The 24,591-nt window shown below is 38.8% G+C and overlaps 1 protein-coding gene across 1 annotated transcript in view; it reads right to left on the reverse strand.

Annotated features, from left to right (window-relative positions):
* Positions 1 to 24,591, reverse strand: part of LOC128666796 (galectin-4-like) — a 63,263-nt gene that overhangs the window by 31,366 nt on the left and 7,306 nt on the right. The window contains exons 3-6 of the mRNA XM_053721591.1: positions 14,049 to 14,256; positions 8,956 to 9,093; positions 3,539 to 3,580; positions 1,039 to 1,065 (exon numbers count right to left, since the gene is read on the reverse strand). Coding sequence (XP_053577566.1) covers positions 1,039 to 1,065; positions 3,539 to 3,580; positions 8,956 to 9,093; positions 14,049 to 14,256 — 415 coding nt within the window. The remainder of the gene's footprint in view (positions 1 to 1,038; positions 1,066 to 3,538; positions 3,581 to 8,955; positions 9,094 to 14,048; positions 14,257 to 24,591) is intronic.

A 24,591-nucleotide genomic window follows, 5' to 3' on the forward strand; every position in this document is an offset into this window, starting at 1 on the left:
AGATCTTACTGAGACAGACTTAGATACACAGTGATAGACAGGGGACTTACAGTCAGACAGAAGGCATGAGACAGACAAGATCTTACTGAGACAGACTTAGATACACAGTGATAGACAGGGGACATACAGTAAGACAGGGGGCATGAGACAGACAAGATCTTACTAAGACAGAGTTGGGTACACAGTGACAGACAGGGGACATACAGTCAGACAGGGGGCATGAGACAGACAAAATCTAACTAAGACAGAGTTGGGTACACAGTGACAGACAGGGGACATACAGTCAGACAGGGGGCATGAGACAGACAAGATCTTATTAAGACATACTTGGGTACACAGTGATAGACAGGGGACATACAGTCAGACAGGGGGCATGAGACAGACAAAATCTAACTAAGACAGAGTTGGGTACACAGTGACAGACAGGGGACATACAGTCAGACAGGGGGCATGAGACAGACAAGATCTTATTAAGACATACTTGGGTACACAGTGATAGACAGGGACATACAGTCAGACAGGGGGGCATGAGACAGACAAGATCTTAATAAGACAGACTTAGGTACCCAGTGACAGACAGGGGACATACAGTCAGACAGAAGGCATGAGACAGACAAGATCTTACTGAGACAGACTTAGATACACAGTGATAGACAGAGGACATACAGTAGACAGGGGGCATGAGACAGACAAGATCTTACCAAGACAGACTTGAGTACACAGTGATAGACAGGGGACATACAGTCAGACAGGCGGCATGAGACAGACAAGATCTAACTAAGACAGACTTAGATACACAGTGGTAATGAGATAGTTTGAGACATACTAGTTGATTCTGAATGTGAGAAATATTTATGATATTTATAATGACATTAGAATAATGAAGAAGGCAGTGGACACAAAGACAGACATTAGGTCAAGAGGAAGTCCAGAGACATTCTAAGAGAAAAAGGCAGTACAGAGTCACAAACCTAGTCACATATGTGCAGATAATTACAATGATGCACACACATATAGACAAATAGACTTTATACTCACTGGGTTGTACTGGGGTCCTCCCATGACCTATATAAAACAATTACCAGATTATATTTTTAATGGAAAGACAACGTATATCATGTCTTCTAATATGAATTTCTTGTTGCAACAGCATAACTCAATTATGATAAAAATGCAAAACAGGTCCACATAGATTTGTAAGAATGGTCTTTTTTATCTGACATTTTTTTAATATGTTAAGCTAATCACAGCCTACACTGTATGGTTACTAAAGTTCATGCCATTGTATTTTTTTTCCCTTCATTTATTCCTGAAAGAGCAAAGCACAGTGGGTAACCTCTGCCTTGTATGCAACAATTCAGCTGTGATGGGTTGTCATTGACACACACACACACACCGCAAGACGTCTTACGAATTCACTACACTAAATATTATTTCATTTTAATGCAAAAAAAAAATACAACAATATATTAAATGGTTTAAAAAGACAATTTTAGAGCAGTGACATACAGTTAAATGGGCAGTAAAGTCAAAATTCAACTTTTTTTTTTTATTCAAATAGAGCATGCAATTTTAAACAGCTTTCCAATTTACTTCTATTTTTTAAATTTGCTTTGTTCTTTTGGTATTCTTTGTTGAATACATTGGTGAACTCCTAATCACGCATACATGTACACATATGACGTAATCCTCAGCCATGTTTTCCTGGGCACTTATAAGTTATACATACTGCAGGGTGTGCAGGGAGGAACATGAATTTCAACCCTAGACAGCACACAAATAGTGACACTGAACAGTACTATTCATGTCCCCCTCATAAGTGCACAGGAAAACATAGCCGAGGTTTCAACTCTACATGCAACACATACAGGTATGTACACAGACCCACATGCACGTTGGATTCAGGGCAGGACTGAGAATAAAAAGCAGCCCTGGAATCTTTTGATGACCAGCCCTATTTTTTGTTTAGTCTGTAGAATGCAGACGCCACTTTTTTCTCAAGGGGATTACTGAGATATTCCTTCCCTCAATATTATTTTTCAGAATTAAATTATTAGTTTTAATGAAAATAAAATGCCAGATTGTTATATAGACGCACTACAACCAAATTTTATCCATGACTCCCGAGAAGACACTCAAAATAGTGTGTCACTTTGTCTCACTTGATAAGACACTAAAAACCATAGGGCTACTAAATGGTACCTGGGCTATAAAATAAAACTTACAAGAAAATACTGTGTGACCTTAAAGGGATACTGAACCCAATTTTTTTCTTTTATAATTCAGATGCAGCATGCAATTTTAAGCAACTTTCTAATATCTTTGGTTCAGGACCTGGGTACAGCTTGCTGATTGGTGTACCCACCAATCAGCTAGCTCTATCTAGGGTGCTGAACCAAAAATGGCCCAGCTCATAAGCTTGCATTCTTGCTTTTTCAAATAAAGTAGCCAGCCCCAGCTGCTGCAGCCCACCAGGAAATTGCCTAGTGTCCTGGTAGGCCAATCCTACATGCCCATACACTGACACAGATGCACACTGTACGTAAGCATGCCCAGTACATCATATATGCTGACAATATGCCAACACAAATAGTTTTGAAGGTTTAACCCTTTGAATGCTGAGCCATTTCCAAACCTGGGTGCTAAGATGAATTGAAGCTTTTTTTTTATTATTATTATTTTTAAATATATATTTTTTTACTTTTTTAGTTTTTTTTCCAGATCCCCAATACTTAAACTTTGGAAAGGTTTGACGATTCCCTTTCCAATGGTGGGTCTTGGGGGTCTGTAGCTGCTTAGATGCCTGAGATACAGGCTTCTAAGCAGCATGCCTCCTTTCCCTATATTGTGCTTTGTAAATTTTAAATAAAGTTGTGCGGTGACGTCATCACTCGTGAAGTCTCCGCGCGAAAAGGGAAGCCCTGGTGATGCCTGTCACTATACAAGCCAGATCGCCGGGGTGGGAGGCGATGGAAGCCCCCAGATTGCCCTCAAGGTGGGTGAGTGCTAGCGACAGCTCTGAGCCGTCATCAGCACCTGATTATGGGTGCACACTGATGCACATACCCAGTAGTGGACCTACTGAACCGAGGGCCCTAGTGCAAAAAAAATGTTGGGCCCCTCAATGGTAATTCAGTAGTAAGTAATAGTAATAAATACATGATTTTGAGGATAGGTAGTTAGATAAATTAAAGACTCCTTGTACACATTCTGCACATGCATATGTATAGACTGGCTGCTATGGGCTTCCCAGTACTTGGACCCTGGTTCACTGCACCAATGCTAGTTCCGTCCTTGCTACCTACCTGTATATAAGATTATGCTATAAACATAAGGTGCACTCTGACACCTATACACACAGGCTTAAACAACACACATGCCTATACAGTGATGCAATTCATAAGCAGACATAGGCATGCACACTGATAAACAAATACAGAAACATGTATATAGAAGTACACTAAATACACAGGTATGCATACTGACACATACTGGCACAGAAAATACCAGGCCTTAAAGGATATACATGTATACTCACAGGTAGGTTTCCAGATGGGTAGGCAGGTAATGGCATCACTCCCTGTAAAAAGGGAATGAGATGAGATTGTTACTATAAAACCACTTACATGATACTAAGGCTAGAATCCAGGTGTTTAACCCCTGCAAATAAATTAAACACATAATTAAAGTTAGCTCCAGACAAGCAATGCACTACTGGGAGCTAACTGATCACAGCTGGTGAGCCAATGAAAAAATGAATGTATAGCCACCAATCATGGAAAGAGTACAGATTAGAGGATGCCCCCCTAGGGCAATATCTCACTGTGGATGCCTTTTAATATGACTGAAATGTTAGAAAAGTGCCTAAGAAATAGTAAAGAATCATATATATAAAAACATAGGTAAAGGCACTAGAAAAGAGCTAATGGAAAATAAAATAATGAATGAAATATTTAATGAAAATCAAACTGGTTAATACAAAAATGAATGCGGGTCTAAAATATCATAATATAATAATAATCATAAAAAGCTAAAATGGTAAAAAAGAGGTTGGCCACCCCGAAAACAACAGACGTCCTCAGAGAGTGAGATGGTAGGACGACCGCTATGTCTGTTTATACAACAAGGGATATTGTGAAACCCCACTGGAAACAGGTGGCGGACTGCAATCAACCCGAACAGATACGATCGGCATGATTGACACCCCCCCTGCTAGCGGAATGTGCAGGGGACAGCATTGCACAAACAGTTCACCAGAAAAGCTTGTGCAATGTTAAATGCCGACAGCGTTTGAGGACATGATTCGGGGTATAATAAATCTACCCCCATGTATGAAAGATACATCCGTTTATAAACAATGTCTTGAGAGTCTCAACTTAAAAGGATTAGATGAAACGAAGGTAAAAGAAGATAAAAGTGAATCCAATCTTCACTGGCTTACGCTAGCCTAACCTGGTGTCGCTCTGTCACCTCTTCACCGCAGCTGGAAACTTCAAAACCACCGCAGACTTCACTGTGTCACGTGACTGACTTTACGACTTCAAGCAGCGTTGACAAGCAGTAAACCAGTATTTATCCAATGCGTTTCGGCTGTCTGATGCAGTCTTTGTCAAGCAGTGATAGTGAAGGATATTGAGTGCTCTTTAAATAGTCATTTGAATTATTCTCAATTATCACGTAATCCATGTTGATTATAGTCTTTATGGATGATTAATATGGTCGGATACAAAACAGAGCATAAGCGTATTACTTCAGACAATCAATGCATATAGAAACGTAAAATTGTAAAGCTAAATGTTTCTTTGTGCAGCATTTATATGTCTATCAGGATGACACATCTAAATGGTGTAAGCTAATTTATTAAGTATAGTGTCAAAATAGGTGTACTTTCTCTAACTATATTGTAGGCTCTATTAATCAATTAATAGTTAGAGAATTACAGAAATGGTATAACAACATATTTGGTAGCTTTTTCGGACTCTATACACTATAAACTGAGCGTTGCCTTTTCTATTGGTTTTTCCTTAAAATGTTGATACCTGACTATGATACCTAACATATATACTAGGGATGGGCGAATGTGTTTATATTCAAATGTTAGAACAAATGCTATTGTAGAATTTAAATTTACATAATCGAATGTTGACAAGAACGAATATTCTTTAACAGTTTTCTAATGTCACTTTCGAATTTGAATGTTCATAATTAGATTGAATGTCCACATTCGAAAATTGGAATGTAACATTCGATTTACCAAATACTTTTCAGAAGTTTAATAGTTCATGTGGTAGGGAATTTAGTAAATTGATACATAATAGATACAAATATATCAGTTTGAATGTTTCTATTTAGAATATTACATTTAAAGAAAGCATTAGAAATACTATTACATATACCTGTATATAAATTTGAATTTTTCGAATTCGAATATTGCATAATTGGAATACATGAAACGAATGTTAGACTGTTGTGCAAACTTTCAAATTTCGAAATGAACAAACAAATGTGTTAAAATTCGTTTAATTTTTCAAATGTTGCGAAACATTCACCAATCCCTAATATATACCTCCCTAAAATAAAAAAAGGAAAATGACAAACTCTGGTTAGTGAATATTTCTAATTCTATATGTAGAGATTGTTCTAACACGAACAATGTGTTTTGGAATATATTACTTGTTTAAGAAGCAGTTTAAATTGAAGTCTACAATTAATCCTTTTGGGCGCAAAATTTGGTATCCATTTGGTTTCTGCCCTAAGAAAATTATTAGTGCGATTCCCTCCTCTCCTGTATTTCTGTATTTTAGCAATGGCCGTGAAATAAATGAAATTCACATCACATCCATTACATTTTCTAAAGTGCTTGGAGATTAGGAGGTCTAGATTTCTATCCTCTTCTGCATTCTCAATGGACATTGGACAGGATATGTTCTCTAATACGTTCCCTAATAGTTCTGTTTCCACTGTGTATTGGATCCCACATTTTTTACACTATATTAGATATATTATATTGTACTGTCCATACATCTCATCAAATCCTTATATTTTATAGTCTTTACGCATGACTTTGGATTTAAATTTAGTTCTCCTTTCTGCATGTATGCAGGATTCGCATATCCTGTATGGGTAAAAACGTTTTAGATCTTCTACTAGGGCATTTCTTTCAGGTTTATTTATATTATTTTTCAATTAGTCGGGGATAGTTTACTTTTTAAATTAGGTGCCTTCCTTTTATAAAAGTAGGTCTTTCTGGTCTTTCTGGTATTACCTCTCCTATGTGTGGGTCAGATTTGAGTATTTTCCCAATATTTTTTGATGATCCTTTCTATATATATCCTTTTCTAATATATCTTTATTGTACTGTGTGATAATAGGGATGTGTAACTTATTTCTGTTTTTATGTTCATTTTTGTTACCCTTGTATTGTAAGATTCTAGACCTATTTAGTCCTTTTATTTATTTCCTCACTACTTCTATGTTACTTTCTTTATAGCCCATTTCTAGGAATTTTGTTTTTAGAGTCATAGGGGTAGATTTACTAAGCAGCGGATGCTACTATCTACCTGCATAGTTACCGGCTCGCCTGAAACGGACGTTGGTTGTGACTGAAATCATCCTGATCCGATATGATTGGGATGATTGACACCCCCTGCTATCGGCCGCCGGTGAGGAGGGGGCAGCATTGCACAAACATTTCACTAGAAATGCTTGTGCAATGATAAATGCCGACAGCGTATGCTCGACTATTAATAAATCTACCCCCTCAACTGTCATGCCCTCTATTACAGTTTCTTTTAATCCTAAGGAACTGTCCCTTTGGTATGTTATTTTTGGTGCTCTGACAAAATGCAGACGGACATTTAGCCGATGGACAGAATTCCGAAGCATGTTCCAAATTCGGCCGAGGGCAGATACGCTACGGAATGCTCTGTTCTAATCACAGCCTCTGGCGCCACAACCGCCTCTGGGAACCTAACCATGGGTCCCAGCCCGTACGTCTTGTAATTCTCTGTCTATGAAATGATCTATCTATCAAATCTATCTATTTATATATCTATCTATTGAATCTATCTATCTATTTATTGCATTTATCTATATATCTATTGCATCTATGTATCTATCTAATCTATCTATCAAATCTATCTATATATCTACCTATCTCGTGGCCGGACTGTTATCTGACAGCCACTTGTGTGTCGGACTATTATCCGTCGGCCAAATGTCCGGAATGTCTGTCGGCCAAATATCCATCGGCTAACAGTCCGGCCACAGTTATTTTTCCATCTCTTCAGATGGCAACTTGTGGAGTATAATATAGTTGTTAGCATCTACACTTTTAAAAAAGGTTTTAGTAATTAGATTATTTTAATCTAAGCATAACAGTAGTTCTGCTTCTCTACCTCCCCATATGAAAAACAGATCATTAATATACCTTTTGCACATGATGAAGTGATTCTTATATTGTGTTTCTTCCAAAAATTGTTGTTCCCAAAATTCTATTTCTTAGGCACTTTTCTAACATTTCAGTCATATTACAAGTACAAGGCATCCACAGTGAGATATTGCCCTAGGGCAACATCCTATAACCTGTACTTTGTGAGGGAAGTATTATTGGGATTGCTTATCTCCCACTAGCGCAGAACGACTACACACTTTTCCCCTACTCTTTAGCCACCAATGATCAGCTAGCTCCCAGTAGTGCATTTCTATTGCACATTTTTTTTTCACCAAATTATAGCAAGAGAACAGATTAATTAAATATAAAAGAAGTGGATTTAAAATGTCTTAAAACTGCATGTTCTATGTCAATCATGAAAGTATAACTTTGACTTTCCTATCCCTTTAAAGGGACACTCAAGTCAAAATTAAACATTCATGATTCGGATAGAACACACAATTCTAAACAAATTTCCAATTCACTTCCATTATCTAAATGTCCAAAATATTTTTTATATACACACTTTCTGAGGTACCAGCTCCTACTGAGCATGTGCAAGATCCACAGGATATACTATATGCATTTTGTGATTGGTTGATGGCGGTCACATGATGCATTGGGAAGGAAAATGTAACTAACTGACATTGTCAGAAAAAAATCTACTACTCATTTGAAATTGAAACACAAGTGCTTTTGCATTGTCTTTTTATTATGCATTTGTTGATTATGCAATTATACTGTGTTTAGTGGTCCTTTAAAGGGACATGAAACCCAAAAAAATTCTTTCATGATTCAGATAGAGAATACAATTTTCAACAACATTCCAATTTACTTCTATTATTTAATATACTTCATTCTTCAGATATCTGTTGTCGAAGAAATAGCAATGCACATGGGTGAGCCAATCGCACAAAGCATCTATGTGAAGCCACCAATCAGCAGCTACTGAGCCTATTTAGATAAGCTTTCCAACAAAGGATATCCAAAGAATGAAGCAAATTAGATAATATAAGTAAATTGGAAAGTTGATAAAATGTGTGTGCTCTTTCTAAACCACAAAGAAAACATTTAAGCAACATCAGTTTAAGTCCTATCAACCTCTTCTAGTTCTGGACACAATCAGATGCTTCCCAACAACCCCTTCTTACTCCTCACTACCACCAATAAGCCCCTTTCTGTCAATCCCCCCCCCCCCCAATCTTCTTGATGCCCTTTTCCATCTACTTTCTTGTCTACCATATACCATTATTGGGGGAACAGTACTTACCCCACTCTGTGGGTAGCTGGGAAGGGGCATTGGCATCTGAAACCAGTAAAATCCATTGTCAGTGACGTGGTTCCATACCAACAAGTTCTAGGTCCTTCTAGTTTAAACTGGTTGTGAGGCTCACTGACTATTGTAACTTAGTGACCTATTCACTCTCACCATTGCTTCATCATTCACATTCTTCTCCATGAGATGTGAATCTCACTCCTTTTGTGCTCCACCACCCCCTCTTATGTACCCTTGCGTAACTCACCCCTCCCATGCCACCTCCTCCTCCTCCAATAATGTTCAATGACTGGATGGTCAAGTTCCCGTCCACATGTATAGTTTCCACTCGTTCCAGGGGAATGCGGTGATTAAACTGATAAAAGGGTGATCCATTCACGGTTACCTAGGTGATAAAGTATAAAGATTTAAAAAACAATGAGTGAGGAATTCCGCCATTGTTTCTGTATATGACATTCTATAGACATCTTAGTCACCAGATAGATAGAGGAGTATATACTAAAATATATCACAATAAAGTTGTTCTAAAAACAAACAATAATAAGTGCTAAAACAATCATAAAATGTCACAAGAACCCAATACACAAAATATACAAACCCAAACCAGAACTGATCAAGAATTAAAAAGTCATTTTGGCCAGATTACAAGTAGAGAATTTTTTTACGGTCCCGCTAGAAGTAAGTCGGGTAACACTCGTATTACAAGTTGGAAGTAAAAGGTTTTCACATGGGTGCGAATCTGATGCAGGCAAAAAGCCGAACTTAGAATATTGTGTACACAATAACCTATTCCCCCATAGAAGTCAATTGAGCAAAAAAAGTAGGAAAAAACACCCCACTCGCACGAACACAATCGCATATTCTCAAGTGCGCTGACCCGACATTAAAATAACATAATTTATGTAAGAACTTACCTGATAAATTCATTTCTTTCATATTAGCAAGAGTCCATGAGCTAGTGACGTATGGGATATACATTCCTACCAGGAGGGGAAAAGTTTCCCAAACCTCAAAATGCCTATAAATACACCCCTCACCACACCCACAAATCAGTTTAACGCATAGCCAAGAAGTGGGGTGATAAGACAAAAGTGCGAAAGCATAAAAAATAAGGAATTGGAAAAATTGTGCTTTATACAAAAAAATCATAACCACCACAAAAAGGGTGGGCCTCATGGACTCTTGCTAATTACATGAAAGAAAACATAATTTATGTAAGAACTTACCTGATAAATTCATTTCTTTCATATTAGCAAGAGTCCATGAGCTAGTGATGTATGGGATAATGAATACCCAAGATGTGGATCTTCCACGCAAGAGTCACTAGAGAGGGAGGGATAAAATAAAGACAGCCAATTCTGCTGAAAATAATCCACACCCAAAATAAAGTTTAAATCTTATAATGAAAAAAAACTGAAATTATAAGCAGAAGAATCAAACTGAAACAGCTGCCTGAAGAACTTTTCTACCAAAAACTGCTTCAGAATAAGAAAACACATCAAAATGGTAGAATTTAGTAAAAGTATGCAAAGAAGACCAAGTTGCTGCTTTGCAAATCTGATCAACCGAAGCTTAATTCCTAAACGCCCAGGAAGTAGAAACTGACCTAGTAGAATGAGCTGTAATCCTTTGAGGCGGAGTTTTACCCGACTCGACATAAGCATGATGAATTAAAGATTTCAACCAAGACGCCAAAGAAATGGCAGAGGCCTTCTGACCTTTCCTAGAACCGGAAAAGATAACAAATAGACTAGAAGTCTTTTGGAAATTCTTAGTAGCTTCAACATAATATTTCAAAGCTCTAACTACATCCAAAGAATGCAATGATGTTCGCAACACCGCCTTATCCTGATGAAAAATCAGAAAAGGAGACTCACAAGAAAGAGCAGATAATTCAGAAACTCTTCTAGCCGAAGAGATGGCCAAAAGAAACAAAACTTTCCAAGAAAGTAATTTAATGTCCAGTGAATGCATAGGTTCAAACGGAGGAGCTTGAAGAGCCCCCAGAACCAAATTCAAACTCCAAGGAGGAGAAATTGACTTAATAACAGGTTTTATACGAACCAAAGCTTGTACAAAACAATGAATATCAGGAAGATTAGCAATCTTTCTGTGAAAAAGAACAGAAAGAGCAGAGATTTGTCCTTTCAAGGAACTTGCAGACAAACCTTTATCCAAACCATCCTGAAGAAACTGTAAAATTTTCGGAATTCTAAAAGAATGCCAGGAAAAATGATGAGAAAGACACCAAGAAATGTAAATCTTCCAGACTCGATAATATATCTTCCTAGATACAGATTTACGAGCCTGTATAACTACAGGAGATTTAAAAACCTTATTTAAACGTTTAGATTTAGTATCAAGAGGACCATAATCCTTTATTTCTAATGCAATTAAGACTTCTTTAAGTAAAGAATGAATAAATTCCATTTTGAACAAATATGAAGATTTATCAGCATCAACCTCTGAAACAGAAACCTCTGAACCAGAGGAATCATTATCAGAATCAGAATGATGATGTTCAGTTAAAAATTCATCTGAAAAATGAGAAGTTTTAAAAGACCTTTTACGTTTACTAGAAGGAGGAATAACAGACAAAGCCTTCTTAATGGATTTAGAAACAAAATCTCTTATGTTAACAGGAACACTCTGAGTATTAGATGTTGATGGAACAGCAACAGGTAATGTAACATTACTAAAGGAAATATTATCTGCATTAACAAGTTTGTCATGGCATTCATTACAAACAACAGCTGGAGGAACAGATACCATAAGTTTACAGCAAATACACTTAACTTTGGTAGATCCAGCATCAGGCAGCGATTTTCCAGAAGTATCTTCTGATTCAGGGTCAATCTGGGACATCTTGCAATATGTAATAGAAAAAACAACATATAAAGCAAAATTGATCAAATTCCTTAAATGACAGTTTCAGGAATGGGAAAAAAATGCCAGTGAACAAGCTTCTAGCAACCAGAAGCAATAAACAATGAGACTTAAATAATGTGGAGACAATAATGACGCCCATATTTTTTAGCGCCAAAAAGACGCCCACATTATTTGTCGCCTAAATGCTTTTGGCACCAAAAATGACGCCACATCCGGTAACGCCGACACTTTTGGCGCAAAAAACGTAAAAAATGACGCAACTTCCGGTGACAAGTATGACGCAGGAAATAACAAAGAATTTTTTTGCGCCAAAAAAGTCCGCGCCAAGAATGACGCAATAAAACGAAGCATTTTCAGCCCCCGCGAGCCTAACAGCCCACAGGGAAAAAAGTCAAATTTTAAGGTAAGAAAAAAATTGATTATTCAAATGCATTATCCCAAATAATGAAACTGACTGTCTGAAATAAGGAATATTGAACATCCTGAATCAAGGAAAATAAATGTTTAAACACAAATATTTAGAACTTTATATAAAAGTGCCCAACCATAGCTTGGAGTGTCACAAAAATAAGACTTACTTACCCCAGGACACTCATCTACCTGTTGTAGAAAGCCAAACCAGTACTGAAACGAGAATCAGTAGAGGTAATGGTATATATAAGAGTATATTGTCGATCTGAAAAGGGAGGTAAGAGATGAATCTCTACGACCGATAACAGAGAACCTATGAAATAGACCCCGTAGAAGGAGATCACTGCATTCAAATAGGCAATACTCTCCTCACATCCCTCTGACATTCACTGCACGCTGAGAGGAAAACCGGGCTCCAACCTGCTGCGGAGCGCATATCAACGTAGAATCTAGCACAAACTTACTTCACCACCTCCACGGGAGGCAAAGTTTGTAAAACTGATTTGTGGGTGTGGTGAGGGGTGTATTTATAGGCATTTTGAGGTTTGGGAAACTTTGCCCCTCCTGGTAGGAATGTATATCCGATACGTCACTAGCTCATGGACTCTTGCTAATTACATGAAAGAAATGAATATTTCCCATTCCAATTTTTTCACATATATATTTATTCACAAATACATATTTCTGTATATATCTGATGGTATTTTGGTACAATATCTAATTATACCTATATGCACTGGTATTACTCAGTGGAGCACTAATATCGCTTTCGCGAAAGCGATATTTAGCACTCCACTTGTAATTGTCTTAATTCAATCTCAGTTAATTGACTTTTGTAGCATTTTAATGTGTATTTGAAAGCACAGTGACAAGCAATATAAGTAAATACAAAGCTTTTGAAAGAGAATATGGTGTTTCAGATTGCGCCAATACCAAACGTAACTGATGTAATACGCACAAAATGAGAGTGCTACTGCAACATTGTGCTTGCTTTTGAATGCTCAGAGCACACTATGGGGTCAATTTATTAAGGTGCGGACGGACATGATACGCTGTATCGTATCATGTCCGCCGCCACACATCGATAAATGCCGACAGTAAACGTTATTGGCATTTATCATTACACCAGCAGTTCCGGTGAACTGCTGGTGCAATGCCGCCCCCTGCAGATTCGCGGCCAATCGGCCGCTAGCAGGGAGTGTCAATCAACCCAATCGGATCGGGGTGATTTAATCCACTAGATAATAGTGGGTGTACTGGTTAGGAAGCTGCGGTCTCATGACCACTATTTCATAACTTTCACTCATACGAACGTGCAGAGATGGACCCCCCGAGCTACATATGCAGCTTGATAAATAAAGGGGGCCCATATATGCATTGAATACATTAAAATGCTTTGCTCAAACAACGGACAATCATCTCAAATGCTTACCTTATATTAAGCTGCAAATAGCCTCCTGCACCTCTTTCTATATCATGCAGCAGGAACACTACAGTAAAAAAGTGATTTGAAAATGAATCGTGTTTCTGGCCAGTTTGAAATGGCTGCCAAGCTCTGCCTACTGATGACATCACGATCTGGGCTGCATCTATGCTCTCTGCTGAAAAGCATTGACAGTCTGTTAAATCCAACTAGTGAGCCTTTTGTGATTGGATGTCATATGCAGCCCAGATCATGATGTCATTAGTGGGCTGAGCTTGGCAGTTATTTCAAACAATATTCATTTTAAAATATTTTTTTACTGTCCCTGCTGCATGATATAGAAAGGGGTACAGGTGGAGGCTATTTGCAGCTTAATCTACAGTAAGGTAGGACTTTAAGATGACTAAGGTGTAGACTGTCCCTTTAACTCATTCAAATAGATGCACTTCTAATGTATTGGAATGCAATAGAAAAGGATGATAAAACCCCCCAGAGTTTTTAAAGTTTTGACATAAAATTCTAATGGCTTTGAATGGGAATAATTTATTAAATGTACTTAAATTCACTGGTCAAAGGTCAGAGATGTAATCCCAAGATCTCGTCAGGGTTTTCTTTACCTGGTATCCACCTGGATTCACGAAAAAGACAATTTCAAAGTGCTGTCCTCTATGAAATGGGAACAAATCTCTCCGGTCTTCCTCCGCCCCCCATGAGCCTCTCTGGAAGGTGTTAAGCACAATTCTGTTGCTGCCATCAAACCGAGGATTAAAATGCAAGGCAATGTCTGCTCCGTCATATTGACCACAGGAAAAGTTTACAACAAACCTGCAAATATTGACAGTATTGTAGTTATAAAGAGTAGAGTTTCTTTTAAAACATACCATAAAGCCAGGAATTACTTTACATTTATGGGTTTAACCCTTTCACTACTAGGGCCTCCATTACATATGCAGCGTCGCCCGCAAAAGCCTGTCGATGCCAGATTTTACGAGATTTTGGTATTACATATACGGCATAGCATACAAGTTACACGTGTATATTTCACCCTTCGGACAAATTTTTTTTACCCATAGACTAACATAGAACAGACGCGCAATTTGGTATCCAATATACAGCGTAAGGACTTACGTGAGTAGAATTCAGAAAATCTACTCCATTCTCATCTCGCCACATATTGCAGGCGCAGCAACCCTTGTACTGACTAAAAAAGCAACGTAACTCCCTGGAAGCCTTAACAAACACATACATTTAAGCAGCATCTCAAGGTTAAAGGGACAGTATACTATGATATTGTTTTTTTAAGGTTTATTTGTGTATTTGAAATAGTTTGAAGCCACAACATAATCAAATGGATTGAGCTTGTAGGTAAAATCAGATCTCATCACTTTATCACATTGTGGACATATACTTGCGCCTCTCTCTCTACTCTAACTAATCCTCCACTCCAGTGTAGTGTGCTGTAGCTCAAAGAACAATCCAAACACACTGAAGAAAATGGCGGCTGCGCATGGGTTTTTATATGAATTTTGAATAGCGTAATTACGACTAAAATGTGTATTTGCGCACATTTCCGAAGATCGCCAGTTTGTTCTACTTACGCCAGTTTAGCATCTAACGGCGCAGTATATGTAATACCCCGATGTGCAAGGTGAAATTACGGGTGGCGCGGGTTCCCACGCTTGCCCCGAAACCTGTACCGTATATTTGAACGCGCCCCAGGACTTCTAAACAAAAACTTGCCCAAAATACCAGAGCATTTTCAGCATCACTCTATTTAAACAGAAATAGAGCCTTCTTTTTTTATATTTACCTATCATATCTATATACATATATATTTTTTAAGTAGACAACCCAAGGTATTGATCTAGGCCCATTTTGGTATAATTTCCTGCCACCATTTTACCACCAAATGCCATAAAAAAAAAAAATGTGGTTCTTTTTTCACAAACTTTTGGTTTCTCACATAAATTATTTACATACTGCTTGTGCAATCATGGCACAAATGTTTGTAAAAGTTTCTCTGGGATCCCCTTTGTTCAGAAATAGCAAACATATATGGCTTTGTCATTGCTTTTTGGTAATTAGAAGGCCGCTAATTGCAGCTGCGCACCACACTTCTATTATTCCCGGCAGTGAATGGGTTAATTAGGTATCTTAAAAGGTTAATGTTAGCTTTAGTGTAGAGATTAGCCTCCTACCTGACACTCCCCACCCCCTGATCCCTCCCAAAGAGGTCTCTTCCCTCCCCCACTGGTAACCCCCATCTTAGGTACCGGCAGTCTGCCAGTATGAAAAAAATAAGGCTTTTTTTAAAAAAAAATAACATTTTTTTTAAAGCATTTCTCAAGTGTAGGATCCCCTCTTATCCTCCAACTTCCCTGATCCCCCCCAAACAGCTCTCTAAACCTTCCCCCTCTGACTGTTAGGTTCCATCTTATGTACTAGCAGCTGTCTGCCTGTGTATGCCCCCACCTCCCCCACCCATGATCTTTAGTTAGGGGGGTCCCCAGATCCCCTTTTCTGTAGCGTAGCTGCCCCATAATTCCCTGTCCCTTTGTTTTTTTCTGTTTCGAAGCGTAGGGCCCCTCCCACTTCCTCACGCTCCCTCCCGCCTCCTCTGTTGGGCCTCCCACCCGCCACCCAACTTCCGCCCACACCTCCCGCCGGATCCAGCAGAAGATCGTTACAAATGGTGACACACACAGGGGGGTAGTTATCAACGTGTCTACTTTCCTGCCTTCGCCGGCCCAATACGCCCGCCTAAGCTCGCCTACCATCGCCGCCGCGGACCTGAAAAAATATGCCTAAGTTATCAAAAAAAGCTGTCAAAAAGCCGCGGGGCGATGAGCAGCGGACTGTGAGAGTTATCACTCATCCGATCTCGCTGCTCTTCGGCTGTTTGACAGCTTTCTTGCTAGCCTGTCACTAAGCACCCACACTAAACTACACTGTTCTACCCCCTATACCAGCGCCCCCAGAGCCCCCCGCAACTAAATAAAGTTACTAACCCCTAAACCGCCGCTCCTAGACCCCGCCCCAAGTCTTATAAATGTATTAACCCCTAAACCGCCGCTCCCGGACACCGCTGCCACCTACATTATACCTATTAACCCTTATCCTGCCCCCCCATATACCGTCGCCCTCTATAATAAAGTTATTAACCCCTATCCTGCTGATCCCGCACCTCGCCGCAAATAAATAAATCGGAACAGCCAATAGAATGCAAGCTCAATCTGATTGGCTGATTGGATCAGCCAATCGGATTGAACTTGAATCTGATTGGCTGATTCCATCAGCCAATCAGATTTTTCCTACCTTAATTCCGATTGGCTGACAGAATCCTATCAGCCAATCGGAATTGAAGGGACGCCATCTTGGATGACGTCCCTTAAAGGAGCCTTCATTCGTCGGTAGTTCGTCGGGAGAGGAGGATGTTCCGCGTCGGCGGGATGAACATTCAAGACCCGGCTTCGACGATGACCTCGCCCGGATAGAAGACTTCTTCAGCGCCTCTTGGAAGATGACCTCGCCCGGATGGAAGATTTCTTCAGCGCCGCTTGGAGAATCACTTCATCGGATGGAAGATTTCTTCAGCGCCCCTTGGAGGATAACTTCTGCCGGTCCGGATGTCCTCTTCAGTTCCATCGGTGGCTCGGCTGAGTGAAGACAACTAAAGGTAGGATGATCTTCAGGGGATTAGTGTTAGGTTATTTTAAGGGGGGTTTGGGTTAGATTAGGGGTATGTGGGTGGTGGGTTTTAATGTTGGGGGGGGTTGTATTTTTCTTTTACAGGCAAAAGAGCTTATTTAATTAATTTAATGATAGTGTAGTATTAGGCTTAATTGTAACTTAGGTTAGGATTTATTTTACAGGTAATTTTGTATTTCTTTTAGCTAGGTAGTTATTAAATAGTTAATAACTATTTAATAACTATTCTAACTAGCTAAAATAAATACAAAGTTACCTGTAAAATAAATATAAATCCTAAGATAGCTACAATATAATTATTATTTATATTGTAGCTATATTCGGGTTTATTTTACAAGTAAGTATTTAGTTTTAAATAGAAATAATTTATTAAAGTATAGTGTAGTGTTAGGTGTAATTATAACTTAGGTTACGATTTATTTTACAGGTAAATTTCAGTTTATTTTAGCTATGTAAGCTATTAAATAGTTAATAACTATAGTTATTGTACCTAGTTAAAATAAATTGAAAGATGCCTGTAAAATAAAAATAAATCCTAAGATAGCTAGAATATAATTATTATTTATATTGTAGCTATATTAGGGTTTATTTTAAAGGTAAGTATTTAGTTTTAAATAGGATTAATTTAGTTAATAATAAAAATATTAATTAGATTTATTTAATTAATATTTAAGTTAGGGGGGCGTTAGGGTTAGGGTTAGACTTAGGTTTAGGGGTTAATAATTTTATTACAGTGGCGGCAGCGTAGTGGGGGGCAGGATAGGGGTTAATAAATTTATTATAGGTGGCGACGGTGTAGGGGGGCAGATTAGGGGTTAATAAATTTATTATAGGTGGCGACGGTGTAGGGGGGGCAGATAAGGGGTTAATAAATTTATTATAGGTGGCGACGGTGTAGGGGGGGCAGATTAGGGGTTAATAAATTTATTATAGGTTGCGGCGGGTTCAGGGAGCGGCGGTTTAGGGGTTAATACATTTATTATAGTTGCGGTGGGCTCCGGGAGTGGCGGTTTAGGGGTTAATATGTATAGAGTAGCTTGCGGTGGGCTCCGGGAGCGGCGGTTTAGGGGGTAAAAACTTTATTTAGTTGCGGCGGTGTAGGGGGGACAGATTAGTGGTGTTTAGACTTGGGGTACATGTTAGGGTGTTAGGTGCAGACAGCTCCCATAGAAATCAATGGGATGTCTGGCAGCAGCGAACTTGTACTTTCGCTATGGTCAGACTCCCATTGATTCCTATGGGATCCGCCGCCTCCAGGGGCGGCGGATTGAAAACCAGGTACGCTGGGCCGTAAAAGTGCTGAGCGTACCTGCTAGTCATTTGATATCTAGCAAAAGTAGTGAGAATGTGCCGCTCTTGTGTGCGGAACATCTGGAGTGACGTAAGAATCGATCTGTGTCGGACTGAGTCCGGCGGATCGAAGCTTACGTCACAAAATTCTACTTTTGCCGGTCTCGAGCCTTTGATAACTAAGGCGTATCAGCCTCGCCACAAATACGCTGCGGAATTCCAGCGTATTTGAGGTTGATGGCTTGATAACTACCCCCCAATGTGTCACTGTCTGTAACGATCAGGCATCTGCCCTCATATGGAGGCAGAGCAGCGATCACGCTCCCGCTCCATATGCGGGAGATGCCTGAAGCTTCAGGTGCTCCAGATCTCGGCTGTAACTTAACAGCCGAGAGTGCTGGAGCATCCTGAAGCGACTACGTATATATACGTCCTGCAGTACGATAGCCAAAGTACCGCACAACGTATATATACGTCAGATTCGGTGAAGGGCTTAAAGGGACACTGAACCCAATTTTTTTCTTTCATTATTCAGATAGAGCAGCAATTTTAAGCAACTTTCTAATTTACTCCTATTATCATTTTTTTCTTCATTCTCTTGCTATCTTTATTTTAAAAAGCAAGAATGTAAAGCTTAGGAGCCAGCCCATTTTTGGTTCAACTTCCTGGGTAGCACTACATTTAGCCACCAATCAGCAAGCCCTACCCAGGTGCTTAGCATAGCTAGATATCCTCAATGCACCAACATGTTAAATACTGCAGCAGCTCAGAATGCAAGTGGGGCTTGTATCATGTCCGCAATCAACAAATTGAGTTATTACCAGATGGTACAAGCACCTTAGGCTCTTTTACTTTTATTATCAATTTTGCTTAGTTCTCTTTCTATCTTTCCTTAAAGAGTAGTCCTAGGTCAGCTCAGGAGTGTGCACGTGTCTTTAGCCATCTGGCAGCACTGTTTGCAACATTGTTTATAGTACTTTTATACATAGTTCCAAGCACTGCTGCTATAGGATGTTAAAGACACGTGAACACCTCTGAGATCCTATCAGCCTTCCTAGAATTACTCTTCAACAAAAGGATGCCAAGAGTATGAAGCAAATTTAATTGTGGAAATATAGTAGAAAGTTGTTTAAAATTGCATGCCCTATCTGAATCATGAAAGTTTGATTTTGACTTAAAGGGACAGATTAGTCAAAATTAAACTTTCATGATTCAGATAGAGCATGCAATTTTAAACAACTTTCCAATTAACTTTAATCATCAAAATTGCTTTGTTCCCTTGGTGGTATTTTTGAAAAGCTAAACCTAAGTAGGCTCAAACTGATTTCTAAATCGTTTAAAACCGCCTCTTAGCTCAGAGCATTTTGAATTTCTTTCACAGTTAGACAGTACTAGTTCATGTGTGTCATATAGATAACATTGGGGTCTCTCCCGTGGAGTTATTTATGAGTCTGCACTGATTGGCTAAACTGCATGTATGTCAAAAGCTAAGGGGGCAGTCTGCAGAGGCTTAGATACAAGGAAATCACAGCTTAAAACATATATTAATATAGCAGTGTTGGTTATGCAAAAGTGGGGTATTATCTATATTTTTAAACAATAAAAATTCTGGTGTAGACTGTCCCTTTAACTATCCATTAAAGTGCGAAATGATGCTTTTGTGTAATTTGGGGGCTCAGTTAATAAAATCTCTCTTTTGTATGTGTATACAGAATACCTCTATATGTAACAAAGAACAATGTCATGACATTGTTACATGCAAACCCACATTTCATTAAAGTGTACATTCAGATATGAACTTACCTAAATTCTGGGATACCCCTAGCATTGTAATTAATACTACATGGCCTGCTACCTAGATATTGTGTCTTTCTCAAATGAAAAGTATATTTATTAAAATTGTCTATATATTTAGAGCCATTTATATATTTATGGGATTCCAAGAAGTTTCACTTTGTGTCCACCACGCTTACTTCAAGAATTGTTTCTGGGTCTGTTGAAAAATATCACATTGGTGTAGTATTTCCGAACACCTTGTAAACAAGTGTAGAATACTCACAGAGTAGTATTAGGTTAAACGGCTCCACAAATGGTCAGCAAAATAGATATAAGCTCTTTTGGGTAAAAAAACATAATTTATGTAAGAACTTACCTGATAAATTCATTTCTTTCATATTAGCAAGAGTCCATGAGCTAGTGACGTATGGGATATACATTCCTACCAGGAGGGGCAAAGTTTCCCAAACCTTAAAATGCCTATAAATACACCCCTCACCACACCCACAATTTAGTTTAACGAATAGCCAAGAAGTGGGGTGATAAGAAAAAAGTGCGAAAGCATATAAAATAAGGAATTGAAATAATTGTGCTTTATACAAAAAAATCAAAACCACCACAAAAAAGGGCGGGCCTCATGGACTCTTGCTAATATGAAAGAAATGAATTTATCAGGTAAGTTCTTACATAAATTATGTTTTCTTTCATGTAATTAGCAAGAGTCCATGAGCTAGTGACGTATGGGATAATGATTACCCAAGATGTGGATCTTTCCACGCAAGAGTCACTAGAGAGGGAGGGATAAAATAAAGACAGCCAATTCCTGCTGAAAATAATCCACACCCAGAATAAAATTTTAATGAAAAAACATAAGCAGAAGATTCAAACTGAAACCACTGCCTGAAGTACGTTTCTACCAAAAACTGCTTCAGAAGAAGAAAACACATCAAAATGGTAGAATTTAGTAAAAGTATGCAAAGAGGACCAAGTTGCTGCTTTGCAAATCTGATCAACCGAAGCTTCATTCCTAAACGCCCAGGAAGTAGAAACTGACCTAGTAGAATGAGCTGTAATCCTTTGAGGCGGAGTGTTACCCGACTCAACATAGGCATGATGAAATAAAGATTTCAACCAAGATGCCAAAGAAATGGCAGAAGCTTTCTGGCCTTTTCTAGAACCGGAAAAGATGACAAATAGACTAGAAGTCTTTCGGAAAGACTTAGTAGCTTCAACATAATATTACAAAGCTCTAACAGCATCCAAAGAATGCAATGATTTCTCCTTAGAATTCATAGGATTAGGACATAATGAAGGAACCACAATTTCTCTACTAATGTTGTTAGAATTCACAACCTTAGGTAAAAAATTCAAAAGAAGTTCGCAGCACCGCCTTATCCTGATGCAAAATCAGAAAAGGAGACTCACAAAAAAGAGTAGATAATTCAGAGACTCTTCTGGCAGAAGAGATGGCCAAAAGAAACAAAACTTTCCAAGAAAGTAATATAACGACCAAAGAATGCATGGGTTTCAAAAGGAGGAGCTTGAAGAGCCCCCAGAACCAAATTCAAACTCCAAGGAGGAGAAATTGACTTAATGACAGGTTTTATACGAACCAAAGGTTGTACAAAACAATGAATATCAGGAAGATTAGCAATCCTTCTGTGAAAAAGAACAGAAAGAGCAGAGATTTGTCTTTCAAGGAACTTGCGGACAAACCTTTATCTAAACCATCCTGAAGAAACTGTAAAATTCTCGGTATCCAAAAAGAATGCCAAGAAAAAAGATGAGAAAGACACTAAGAAATATAAGTCTTCCAGACTCTATAATATATCTCTCTAGATACAGATTTACGAGCCTGTCACATAGTATCAATCACAGAGTCAGAGAAACCTCTTTGACCAAGAATCAAGCGTTCAAACTCCATACCTTAAAATTAAGGTTTTGAGATCCTGATGGAAAAAAGAACCTTGAGACAGAAAGACTGGTCTTAACGGAAGAGTCCACAGCTGGCAAGAGGCCATCCGGACAAGATCCGCATACCAAAACCTGTGAGGCCATGCTGGAGCTACCAGCAGGACAAATGAGCATTCCTTTAGAATATTGGAGAATACCCTTGGAAGAAGAACTAGAGGCGGAAAGATATAGGCAGGATGACACTTGTAAGGAAGAGATAATGCATCCACTGCCTCCGCCCGAGGATCCCAGGATCCGGACAGATACCAGGGAAGTTTCTTGTTTAGATGAGAAGCCATCAGATCTATTTCTGGGAGTTCCCACATTTGAACAATCTGAGGAAATACCTCTGGTTGAAGACCATTCGCCCAGGTGCAACGTTTGGCGACTGAGATAATCCGCTTTCCAATTGTCCATACCTGCGATATGAACCGCAGAGATTAGACAGGAGCTGGATTCCGCCCAAACCAAAATTCGAGATACTTCTTTCATAGCCAGAGGACTGTGAGTCCCTCCTTGATGATTGATGTATGCCACAGTTGTGACATTGTCTATCTGAAAACAAATGAACAACTCTCTCTTCAGAAGAGGCCAAGACTGAAGAGCTCTGAAAATTGCACGGAGTTCCAAAATATTGATCGGAAATCTCACCTCCTGAGATTCCCAAACTCCTTGTGCCGTCAGATACCCCCACACAGCTCCCCAACCTGTAAGACTTGCATCTGTTGAGATTATAGTCCAGGTCGGAAGAACAAAGAAGCCCCCTGAACTAAACGATGGTGATCTGTCCACCATGTCAGAGAGTGTCGTATAATCGGTTTAAAGATATTAATTGAGATATCTTTGAGTAATCCCTGCACCATTGGTTCAGCATACAGAGCTGAAGAGGTCACATGTGAAAACGAGCAAAGGAGATCGCATCTGATGCGGCAGTCCTAAGACCTAAAATTTCCATGCATAAGGCTACCAAAGGGAATGATTGTGACTGAAGGTTTTGACAAGCTGAAATCAATGTTAAACTTCTCTTGTCTGACAAGGACAGAGTCATAGACACTGAATCTATCTAGAAACCTAAAAAGGTTACCCTTGTCTGAGGAATCAATGAACTGATTGGTAAATTGATCCTCCAACCATGAACTTGAAGAAACAACACAAGTCGATTCGTATGAGATTCTTCGAAAATGAGAAGACTGAGCAAGTACCAAGATATCGTCCAAATAAGGAAATACCAAAACCCTGTTCTCTGATTACAGAAAGAAGGGCACCGAGAACCTTTGAAAAAAAATTCTTGGAACTGAGGCTAGGCCAAACGGTAGAGCCACAAAACTGGTAATGCTTGTCTAAAAAGAGAATCTCAGACACTAAAAGTGATCTGGATGAATCGGAATATGCAGATACACATCCTGTAAATCTATTGTAGACATATAATGCCCTTACTAAACAAAAGGCAGGATAGTCCTACAGTAACCATCTTGAATGTTGGTATCCTTACATAACGATTCAATATTGATAGATCCGGAACTGGTCTGAAGGAATTGACCTTCTTTAGTACAATGAAGAGATAAAATAAAACCCCAGCCCCTGTTCCAGAACTGGAACTGGCATAATTACTCCAGCCAACTCTAGATCTGAAACACATTTCAGAAATGCTGAGCCTTTGCTGTGTTAACTGGGACACGGAAAAGAAAAAAATCTCTTAGCAGGAGGCCTTAACTTGAAGCCAATTCTGTACCTTTCTGAAACAATGTTCTGAAACCAGAGATTGAGAACGGAATTGATCCAAATTTCTTTGAAGAAAACGTAATCTGCCCCATACCAGCTGAGCTGGAATAAGGGCCGCACCTTCATGGGTGCTTAGGAGCTGGCTATAGGTTTCTATAAGGCTTGGATATATTCCAAACTGGAAATAGTTTCCAAACTGATACCGCTCCTGAGGATGAAGGATAAGGCTTTTGTTCCTTGTTGTGAGGAAAGGAACGAAAATGATTATTAGACCTAAATTTACCTTAGATTTTTTATCCTTTGGTAAAAAAGTTCCCTTCCTTCCAGAAACAGTTGAGATAATAATTTATTACCCTGGAAAGAAAGGGAAAGCAAAGTTGACTTAGAAAACATATCAGCATTCCAAGTTTAATCCATAAAGCTTTTCTAGCTAAAATAGCTAGAGACATATACCTGACATCAACTCTAATGATATCAAAAGATGGTATCACCAATAAAATTATTAGCATGTTATAGAATAATAATAATGCTATAAAATTATGATCTGTTACTTGTTGCGCTAAAGCTTCCAACCAAAAAGTTGAAGCTGCAGCAACATCCGCTAAAAATATAGCAGGTCTAAGAAGATTACCTGAACATAAGTAAGCTTTTCTTAGAAAGGATTCAATTTTCCTATCTAAAGGATCCTTAAATGAAGTACTATCTGCCGTA

This window comes from Bombina bombina, chromosome 7, assembly GCF_027579735.1.
Source record: "Bombina bombina isolate aBomBom1 chromosome 7, aBomBom1.pri, whole genome shotgun sequence".
Taxonomy (NCBI): Eukaryota; Metazoa; Chordata; class Amphibia; order Anura; family Bombinatoridae; genus Bombina; species Bombina bombina.